Here is a 12,060-nt window from a genome sequence, read left to right as displayed (position 1 = left end):
GTGTTTTGCAAATCAGACTCCACTTGCAGGTGAAAAGCGGTTCAATTCGATCTCTATTGACCGCAATTCTTATAATTAATTAGCCAAAAAAATAATTTTAAATTATACTAACCATTTTTATATGGTAATACTAACTATAATTATAGTCATTTTTTTGTTGGAAGCTATACATATTTGTTGATAGAACTATACATATAGTTTTATCATGATGCCAATAATAATCATAATTGCAATAACACATAATTATAGTCACAAATATCAAAAATTTTTCTTTCAATGCAATGTAAGAAGAAGAAAACCAGAAGAGTAAACCAGGTCAATATATAAAGGACTCGAAAAGATATAATTCATCTCTCGCGTAACAGATTGAAATTTTGTCTTTTCGCTTCTTGTTACCCCTGCATTCGCAAGACATCTCGAGAAAGTGTACAAGGTCAACCACCTTCCGCACTTTCTGTTCGGGATATTTTCAATTAAAGGCTTTTGTTTTCTTCCTTATACATTTCTATGGGCGATATCACGTAATATCCTACTGAAATCTAGGAAACCTCGGAAGGCCGGGTAGGATACGTTAAGCCATTTTTAATTACTTCTGTATATCGACGATCTAATTTCAAAACGTGATAAGAATTATTATTCTGTGTCGAACAACTCCATTCTACCTTTTCTTCGACAAATTTTACTTTATTTTATTTCCCAGTGCGATTAATTACTATAGATAGGCGGAAGCACTGCTTCGTCAAACATCGAGAGAAAACGCAATTGTTTGCCAGAATCCTAGTTTATTTTGTATTCTTCATTTTTGGACTTACAAGAAGGTCATCAAACATGAGGAAAGTACTATGTGTCGCATTTTAAACGATGATATCCATTTAAATATGTTGAATACGCGTAAATCTTAGCAAGTACGGCTATTAATTTATGCTGATGAGAGAAAAGCAGAATTATTATAATATATTAGTATAAATAAGTATGAATATGTATTTTTAGAAATGTATTGTTTTCTGATATTCTTAATTTTAGTAATCTTGTCCAAATATGTAAATACTTCCGGATATTTAGTTCCTGGTAATGTATGCATCTGGTCTTCATGCATGAAATAATTCCAGAATATATAGCTTTCTGAAACATTCATAATTTGCATTTATTTTCACGGTTTATCTCAGTTGATAAAATCTACTGTTAAACGAATTGTATATGGAAAAAATCACCCTAGCACACGTACTTTTGTTTAGTACATTTTTATATACTTTTTTTTATCTAATTTTCAATCTATCTATTAAAATTAAAGTGCTTTGTGCTACAAAATACGAAACTAGGCGTATCTAAGAAAAAGAGACAAAAGAATTAGATTTGTTGATCAGGAGACGCGGTAGCGTCTCCGGCCATGTTCAAAAACTGCGAGACGCTACAAGTCTCTTATCCCGAGCCACCAAAGTCCATTTTTGGGAGGTGCATATAATTACTAAAATATAAAAAATTTTGAATCGAACGTTATATGTCTTGAATATCATTATTTATTGTAAAAGTTGAAGCTTAATTTTAGGCATAATAAAATAAACCAAAATATTTTTCACAAAATTTCAGAGTTTCTTAGATTTATTGCGTCTTTTAGCTAAGAAACTTCCTTCTTAATCTAAAGAGATAGAATCTTATTTTTAACATTTTCTTTAATTTTACTTCTAATATAATGATTGCAAGAGAGCGTAAGGTCAACATTATAATATTATGCTTGCACGTGTTTCGTTCATGAACCTCTTACATAAAGTATACTAGCAAGAAAAAGATGTTAACGCTCGCTGACAAGTGTTCTTGGACTGTGGGTACGGAAAAAGATGAAATATCGCCACACGTTCTAAGCCTATCGATGTTCGAAAGTAAAATGCGTGTTATTAGAGAAATTAATGAAAAAGTTACTACATCTTGTTTCTCGTTTTTGTATCTTTGTGTGATAAACATACACAAAGATTATGCACGGTTAAGAATGAACGCAGCCGATAAGAAGGTAATTGCGATCATTCCTTATAGCATTACATCTAACTTGTTCTCCAACGTATTAAATTATAGTATCTAAAAACATTCAATTGTTTTACTTTCACTAACGAGATGAAAAAAGGAACCGTTACTTATGGCTATCATCCAAATGAAAAGACAATGAATTAGGGGAATTTTGACAATTGTCGGGGTCTACTTCCAAGAAAGGGAAATAAACGATGACAAATGTATGCTTTATTTATTATTTTGACAGAAATATATTTAAATTATACATATACAACGTTTTTATGCTATTATATAATTCCGATATAAGTATAACTCTAATGTATCAATATTAATTTAGTAACTTCTTTATTCAAGTCTGAGTTTTAATTTATACATATATTTATATATATTTTAGTATATAAATTTATATATTAAAATTTAAAATATGACTATTATATTGTATGTATTTATACAGGTTTATTAACATTTAAGTTTGTATGTGTATAAATATGACATTAATGTTAATGATAGCAATCACAAATAAAATCTGCAATGTAGATAGCTGCATCGAGAATTGCTTTGCTTATACAGTCAGTGCATATCTACGCATAACAGAATATCCTTGAACGTCAGATATTATCACAGCTTTCGTGTGCTGCGAATAATATACCTGTCACGTCGTTAACATCTTGATAAGAGCTAAGTACAGTGCATGTGCATTATATTGCGCAAGACACGCACTAAAACGAAACATGGAAGACAATGTTCCGCAAACATCATTCTTTTTGATCAACAAGGAAATGCTCGACTTTTGTAGTATTATCGAATTCTTTCGGTTAAATTTAATTTATTTAAATATTTAAATTTTAGTTTGTGTAATATTTTAATTTAATGTACAATAGTTAAATTTAATTGAATATAATTTTTAATTTTAATATAAAGTATAAAATATATTTGTAGTCACATACATTGTACTTATTTAATTTATATTAAAAGTCTAGATCTTTTACACGTTTATTTTAGTAGAAAAATTATTAGGTTCGTAAAAAAATTTATAAAATAAAAAATTTTTTGAATATAAATTTAATAATTTTATGATTTTATTCAAATAATATAAATAAATTGAAAAAATAATATTAATACATTATTGAGAAAATTATTATTAAAGCTTTAGAAGAAAATTGATTCTATCATTTATCTCAAGAAAGCCATTTAGAACTATAACGCTATTCAGAAATACGCGGATGCGATGAATCATTATCCTGCTTCATGTGTGATTTCGAATAAAGGATGTCATCTTAAAATTGCTTTCGCTTTTCGTGCTTTATCATCATTTTATTATAATTTTCTTGCACCGTCATAATTCCTTTTCCCACTCGATGTAACTCTTTCATTAGACTATATGATTCTTTAAATCCATTATCTGGCAATACTTTGGTCTTTTACTTTCTTGTCATTTAAGATTTTTCTTTCTTTTTTCAGATTTGTCAATTCCTTCGCTTTCCCAGTCACTAACTTTTTCCTACTGCTTTCCGCTTTTTTTTTATATGTTTATAAATCTCTTTACATTTTACTTCCTCATCTTTCTTGCCGATTTAGTCTGATCATTGCCGGAACTCTCGCTTTCTCGTTATTTGAAACTATTTTAAAACACTAACATTTGACTATCCACAATAATATTGGACAGAAAAAATATTGGACAGAAAAATGTGAAAACATCTAGTTTGCGTATAACAGAAGCAATTTAGATATCTAGCGATGAATAGAATGTAAGAGTTCCCAAATAGGGTCCAGAAAGCGTATCTGAGAAACTGTACATAAGTTCAGAGTAAAATGACAAAAGTGCATCAGCGGAATGAAATGGAAACCGGACAGTAGAATATAGGTCACTTGCGGAAAGTGAGTTGACAGGTTTAACGCGATATAAGTCTACTAGACTTTCAGGGTCAAGCTATATACACTTTCGATTCACGAGACTTGAAGCACGCTTGATCTGTCAAATATCGCTTGTAACTATATGTACATTCGCGAAAAAAAATGTGCAAATCTGGATTTGGTAACGATAATGTGTATATATATGTATATATATATATATATATAGTTTATTTGTTATAATATACACATATACATAGGGTGTCCAAAAATTTAAGGCTGCATCTTAATGTGGGCGAAAACTTCGTGAAAAATTGAATAAGCATAATTTATTTTTTCCATAAAGCAGATTTTTAAATATAAACATTTAAAATTTGACTAATAATAAGCATTGTGACAGTATGCATACAGTGGCAATGTTTTATTTAGTATCTAATACTATTGCATGTACGTCATACGGTCAGATAACTTTGTAATCAACGCATATAATTAATCAAACTTTAAAGGCTATACTACTATTTTACGAGAAAAAATAATTTGCACTTTTATTACTTAATTTTTCGCGAAATTTTACGCTACAGTAAGATTACCCTCAAATTTCTGAATACCCTGTTTATATCGCTTATTTGCTATAATAATGATACAACATAAAAGATAAAACTTTTTCGGAAAAATGGATCAATTTTAATTAATACTACAAAATTCATTAAAATTTTATATTATTTTTTTATATTATTATTTTTGTAGTATTTTTTGTAATATTAATTTTGAAATGTGCAACATTGGTGTGACAACTGAAATTATAGAGGAAAGTATATCATATATGTTCTTCTTTCTCTTTAAGTTTTCGTTCTTTTTCTGCACGCAACTCAAGAAACTAGCAAATGAGCGATATGCACAGCTTGCAAGTAAGTGATATACAAAAATCTGCTTTAAGTTACGCTCATTGCTTCTCGTAATAGATGTTTCACAAATTTTTATTTTTGTTTTTCAGATGATGAATTTGATAACTTGTTTAACTTTCTCTGAAACCTATAAATAGTCATCCTTTTTCTGAAATTTATGTTCCATTTCCATATCATTAATATATTAACATTAAAAAGTAATAAATTTTTATCACTCTGATCTGGTTTAAAAAAATATAGTTGTCTAAAGAGCAGAGTTACTGAATTTAATAAGAAAAAAGCGCAGATGACCGCAAAGGAATATAAACTGTTAACACGTTATTAAATGAATATGAAGCATTTCTGTTTAATACGTAATTGTCTGAAAATCTTGATCTGTTCCCTATGAATCGGATTTGACAGCAGCGGCACATGCCTTTTCTCCTCTCTGATTAAGAATTAATGCAAAGATTACGAAATCGTGTAAGAATCCTTCCACATCTGTAAATAGTTATACGTTATGCATGTCTAGGATTGTTCGTATAATTGGACCGCGTTTACCGTGGCTGGGATTATCGAATGACTTTCGAGGTCAGAATCGAATGGCGTGGCGATAAGCAATGATGGGGCTCATGTCCGATGGTCACGATTATACGGGTGAGAGTTTCTTAGGTCCGTTCGGGACCGGAAATAATTCAGTTCCTTGACTCAACTTTCCATTGCGATAATATGAGATGCGCCACATGCAGGTATGAGTATGTCTACTATTAGATTAACATTATGCGTACGTTTTAAACGTTCGTATGCAGCCATTCTAACGCAGTTTCTTAACATATTCGCTATTCAAATTCTAAATTTTATCAATTTTTTCTTGTTGAAAGCAGATTTATTATATGCGTCAAGTTAAAAATAAAACGGTATTGAAAAAAAGAATTGTCTTCTAAAGTACAAAAGTATTTATTTGACAAAATAATAAATAGAACAGGTGTTTATTATATATGTTCAAAGATAAGTCAGTTTTGGAGAAGAAGCACGCATGAAATCCACAATTATCATTTATATAATATCATTAAATCAATAAGCAATTTATTTATATAAAATATATTATATATTATATTATATACATATATATATAATACGCACGAACACACACACATACATACATATACATATATATTAGCTTTTATAAAAATAAAAAATTACAGTGACACTCTACTTATAAAAAATCAACATATATTTCTACATTATAAATAACGTCTTTGAATGTTTATATGAATGACGAAGTTTCTTTTATCGATTATTAACGATAAGTGACGCTTAGAAATACTCACTTGAGATTCTTGCCACAGTATCCCAATTCTAATGAAACAACTGCGCTAATTATCACCTGCATAATGTCACTTTCTCGACGATGAATTTTGAAATAAACGGATGCGGTGTGACAGATGGTGCATCGGATGTGCAGTATGAAGCATGTATTGAATCACCGTAGTCATATCCAACAGCGAGAAACTTAAATATGCTGAGTACTAAGTATTGCATGACAATTTAGAGAAAGAAAAATATTCTCCTTGTTTTCTAAAATTATAACACTAGACATGTAGGTTATAGAATTACAAATTAGTATATGTATATATGTAATAATGCATAATTAAATATAAAACTGTAAAGAAATTACGAATGTTAAAAGGCGCTCGATACAATTTTATAAAACTTTTCAATTTAATTCTACTTCACATTATTTATGATACACTAAATAATAATTCATAATCTGTTAAAAATCTATAAAATTCGGATAGATAAGTTATAAATGTAAATTAAGTCGTATATCTACTTACAATTATAACAATACAATTAACGTCCAATTCAGAGTTACTCTTTGATAATAAGAACAAATAAAAGTGCCTATTGAAACGGTTGATTTGCAGAGCGCAATTCTTTTTGCCAATTTAGAACTCTCTCATTGAAACAAGAAAATGAAATCGTTTAAGTGAAAAAACAGACGATGTAGCGCATTGTCATTAACACATCAAAACCACGCGACTATACGATAGTGACTCTCTTTTGCGCCATACTTTCTTCTACAATCTCTCCCTCTGATTTTTTTTCACGCGGATAAATAGTTAGCCACAATGCCGTGGATCGATTTGCACTCCGTTTATTCATAGAATAGGAATACCTCATTTCCATATTTTTGCCGATCCTATCTGCGTCGTGTACGAAGGCGCGTAATTCCAAGGGTAACTCGGTAAAGCAGGCTTCTGCAGTTGGTAGGGAATATTCACGGGATAATAGTACACCGGATAGACAGCTTTAACCGGTTTATAAAGAACAGGATTGATTAATGCAGTTTGCACACCATATGTTTGTTGCACGCTGGACGTTACAGGAATGGATTGCGCCGGATGCACTTGAGTGGGATTCGCTGGCAACAAAGGAGTGGTGATCGGATGTATCGGCGTCGCAAGGGGAGCAACAGGTCGTACTGGTTGAATTGGCAGGGCTATCGGTGTGATTGCCGCCGGTGTTAGAACAACCCCCGGTCGATTGGATGGTGAGACAGACGAGAGAGGCGGTGTTGTTGTCGCTGGGATCGAGGGTGCCGATCCCGACGGTTTATGTTGCGGTTCCGTGGGAATCGGTATCCCGAAATGAGTAGGTGATGTTTCGGGCCTGAAGGATCCGGATGTAAAGATGCTGGTACTGTAGCTAGGAGCCAAGTTGGTTTCCGTAATGAAGGTCGGCACGAATCCACCATAAACGGGGATCCCTGGCGGAGATCCAGTCGCTGAAGAACCAGGCTGGTTAGAAACGGGTACTACTTGGACAGTGTTATCACCTTTAGATGATTGCGATGAAGATTGCGTAGTAAAAACTCCCTCTGCTACCGTTGATGTGGCCGGAGTTTGAGTAGTAGTCGGAATACCGTATTTAACGGGAAATCTCAAGGGGTTGACTGTGGTATCTGGTAGAAAGGTAGACTGGCTGAACGCGATGTTTCCAGACCCAACAGTTGTAGGTTGCGTCGTGGGAATACGTGAATTCACTTGTTGACTTATGGAGGCCAGAAGATCTTGATTCTGAATAAAACCTGCTTGATTCTGAGCATATCTTCCCGCCGTGTTCGCATTCGGGTTAATCTGAGCCCGAGCGAGGGCTTGTTGCAATTGAAAGATCAGCCGATCTTTCTCTAAAGCTTGAATTTGTTCCAGAGTCTCTTGACGATTGAGCGTCCCCGATGCATATGACGGCAATGTGCTACGATATTTCTCAGAGTTCTGCGAGGTACTCTCGAACTGACCATTTGAATTAGGAAATTGATTACCGATATTCTGAAATTGATCATTGCTGGGCGCAAAGTCTTGATTGCTAGCTGGTGCACCGTAAAGTTGCTGGATCGCCTGCGCGTTCTCGGACAGGAAAAGCGCGGCGTCAGAAATTTGATTCTGAGCTTGCACAAAATTCTGGCTCTGTGAGTTTGTACCATAAATTTGTCCTTGATTTGGAATGTTCTGTGGATCAAAATTATTTATTGAAGAATAAATTGGCAGCTTTTGATTTTGTGGCGGCAAATAGTTAGCCGTGTGCATGCCAAACGGCTCATTATTTTGACTAGCAATTGGATTCACCTCCGTAAAATCAACGTTTCTGATCGGGCTCGGTACTTCCTGTTCCACCAGTCCTGCTCCACCGAAACTGCTCGATTGCTGTTGATTGATGTCATACTGCAATTTGTTCCGATGTTGTTGAGCATGATATTCGTGTGTGGCCGGATTGGAAGTCGAGTGAATCGGAGGTCCATATTTCGTAAACGGTCTACTCAATTGACCAGGGACCTTAAATGCTATTTGACTTCTAGATGGATGCGTTTGAATGCGAAACCGAGCATTTGAAGAGACATGACTCGGCCTGTTATAGATGTATCCGGAATCTCGTTTCCGCTGTACGTCAAATTGCTTGAAATTGGATTCAACTTCGATTTCGCCAAGATTCACCACTTCGAGCTTCGTGACTTCTGACTTTTGCATTTCGGCTTTTTGCTTGGCTTGCGTCAGCGAAAGCATCAATACAGAGACACAGATAACCTAAGAATGAATCATATTTTTTGTATAAAGTAGCCAAACGTTGTGATATAAAACTAGGAGATGTAAATAAAATAGAATAAATATTTAATGTCACATATTTCAATCAAATCAAATGTATGGAAAGTAAATTTCTCTTAAGAAAAATTAAATGTAGTGGAAAGTCGTCGACATAAATCTTTTAAAAAAGACACTCCCTTATTTCTCGGAAATTAACTATTCTATTTTATTAATTCTGATAGAACATGTGATTTGTTTTTATTTAACTTTACGAAGTAAAAAAAATTCTAGAAAATCTTATATACATTTATTTATAAATATTTTGTAGAGCTTTTCTATGAAAGAAAAACAATAGAAACATGTGGCATTATCGTTTTGAAACCCATTTGGTTAGGCTCATTTTTGCTTACGAAAAAGTTAGTTGCTAAATTGAAAAATATTATAAAAACTGCTATTATCTGATTAAACACACTTTCTAGTTGGTATTTATATGTTTCTATTTATATTATATTATAAGTCTATTTCTGAAATTTTATATTTTGCTTTCATTTAAGAAGTATTGTTCAAAACAAAAGTGTGTCAGTACATCGGTAACTCGTTAATTCTTCTATAATAATTATATTACTTTATGAATTATTTTTTATTTTAATGCATTTTTAATATTCCAATTAATATTTTTAAATAATGAAAATTTATAATTTTTTAAAAAGACAGAAAGATATTTTTTATACATATATTATGTATTAATTATTTGTATATTTATTTTATACATGAAGTATATAAAAACGTTTTAAAATAGATTAATACATGAAACATTAATAAAATTTTACTTTTTATATAAAAATTGAAAGCGTCAACATTTTTACAATTTTATATTACTTATGTGTATGCGGTTCGATATACGAATGGACAACATGGTAATCACATCGAAGATCAATAGATTTCATAGTTAAATCTATTACGTACCAAAAACAACCGCATCTTCAAATTCGTATAATCCTTCTCGCACTTAACACTACACTAAGGCTGCCTTTTCTAATAGGAAACTACGCTATTTCCCACGAGGCCTCGACATTGAATTAAACTGCACGACTCAAGAAACTAATTTGTTTAAGGATGGACAAGTCCAGACCGACTAAGACTATAGCTATACCAGCACATGTATAAATACAATTGGGTCGCGACCATCCACGAATTACAATAGACTTTCTTACAGGCTTTCTTCGATTGAACTTAAGCAATACTGTTACGGATTTGTGACGTTATACATATCGATGAAAAGTATATCGTATATTCGGAGTAGTCCTGTAATCGAAATTGTGTACTCGCTTACTAAAGTCTTATCCTCAATAACATATGTGTATGTGTGTGTTTGTATGTGTTTGCTATAAATGTAAAAATAAAAATACAATGGTCTTTTAAAATAAAAAATTTTAACAAAATTAAGTTAAAAATAAATATATATTTATAATATATATTTATAAATGTGTACAATCGCGTAATTTTTATTGTAACATATTATTATTATTATTATTATTATTTTATTTATATTTTATTGTAATATATTATAGTTATATTTATCGTTTATATTAAAGTTAAGCACACACTAAAATTTGTTTAAAAATATCTAAATTAAATCGAAAGATGTGAAGATAGAGTAAATAATCTCTCTCACATAATTTAGCGAAATTCAAAATATCATGAAACGTACCTTGCCTTTTTAAAATCTTCTCCTAATGAATCTATATAACAGGAAAGAATAATGAAACGCAACTAAAAACCCGTGAAAGACGAAGTTAGCTTATTAATTACTATAAAAGGCACAGAAGAAGTATTTAAAATCGCAAGACTTGTTTTTAATGAAAGGTATAAACACAGGACGCGTTTTATTGTGACAGAGTAGCCCGAATATTGTTCCATCCGTCGCAAGGTAAGATGCATTAATAGAAAAGTAGTACTTTCCAAAATTAGCTAACTTTTCAGTAGAGCATTTAATTAACATTGAATTATGAATTGGAACGTTTTATATAATGAGTCATTTCTATTTTACTTTCTTTCTATATTATATTTTCAATTATAGTTTTTTAAAACTATGTCATGATCGAGTTATCAAAATTCGAACATTGCAACTCTAATGTAAATTCCATCTTATCAGAACTTTTCCATATAAATAAATAACATGTGTATTGTTTTTTCACAAAAACAACTTATTTAACCTTTAAGATCTAATTTTCTTTCATTAACCCAAAAACTCTAATTCTTGACTTTCCAGACAATATAAAGTCTAAATTAGAGGCATAAGACGTTTTCAAAATGTCTTTTAGACATCAAAAACATCTTTCGATTATGTTATTGAGTTGTGTCACTTTTCTATCAACATATACATTACAATGTATAAAACAAGTAAAGAAAAGCAGATCGAAACTTGTGATCGTCATCGCATCCGTTCGTAAGTTACATATTCTTAATAGGAAAATAAAGAGGTAGAGGAAACAAGCGCCGTCGTGAACTTCCGACGAGGTCACGGCGGGGATGTCACGTGAAACGCAGTGAACAACTCCGGCGTAATATTCCGGTCACGCTCGCCCGATCTCCTTTCCCGGTCTCCTCGCCCGGATCACCCAGTGAAAGTCTACGGGCGAAGTCTCAAGCCTCAAGGAATACGGAATAAGCGTTCCTGTAAGGACATGTATTGTGTAACGCGCCGAGATTACGCGTAAATCGGATCGCCGTGTCAGTTTCCGACACATCGAGTTGCCTCGAATAAAGTATTCCAAACGCCTGCTCGTATTACGCGAGCACGATTTAATGTCGTGCGAATCAGAAATCGGGAATTGGATAACGTTGCACTTCATCGACCTTCTTCGACAACAGAATCCGTAAACAGACAACATTTGGAAGACAGAATGCGACTTAATTATGTATTGAAACATACATATGCTGTAGAAAAGAACATTCAGATACTTCAAAGATTTTGAGATGAACTTATTTTTCTTGTTTTAGATTGGATCATCTCTGATACTAAAAGTTTGTCATTTATTCAAAGATTCAATCAAGAAATATCGCTTTATATCTAAAATAGGTTTTCTAATAATTTTAGAAAAAATAAACTTTATTTTATAACTGTAATTATAGTTATAATTTATTACAAGTGAATCACTTTTTCAACCAATACTTTCTAATTAACATTATTTAATATAACATTTTATGACTATTTACTGATAGTCATGGGGGATAACAAT

At 32.0% G+C, this 12,060-nt stretch overlaps 1 protein-coding gene across 1 annotated transcript; it reads right to left on the bottom strand.

Annotated features, from left to right (window-relative positions):
- Nucleotides 1-6,916: 6,916 nt before the first annotated feature.
- Nucleotides 6,917-9,799, bottom strand: LOC108774523 (DNA-directed RNA polymerase II subunit RPB1). The gene is made up of 2 exons (XM_018540658.1): nt 9,785-9,799; nt 6,917-8,821 (listed from the first exon to the last, which is right to left on the bottom strand). Exons 1-2 carry the CDS (start codon nt 9,797-9,799, stop codon nt 6,917-6,919), a joined length of 1,920 nt encoding a protein of 639 aa, XP_018396160.1.
- Between the last annotated feature and the right edge of the window lie 2,261 nt (nt 9,800-12,060).

Source organism: Cyphomyrmex costatus, unplaced genomic scaffold (genome assembly GCF_001594065.2).
Source record: "Cyphomyrmex costatus isolate MS0001 unplaced genomic scaffold, Ccosl1.0 scaffold26, whole genome shotgun sequence".
NCBI classification, from domain to species: Eukaryota; Metazoa; Arthropoda; class Insecta; order Hymenoptera; family Formicidae; genus Cyphomyrmex; species Cyphomyrmex costatus.
Note: the sequence above shows the minus strand (reverse complement) of the source record. Positions and strands in the feature narration are given on the sequence as shown.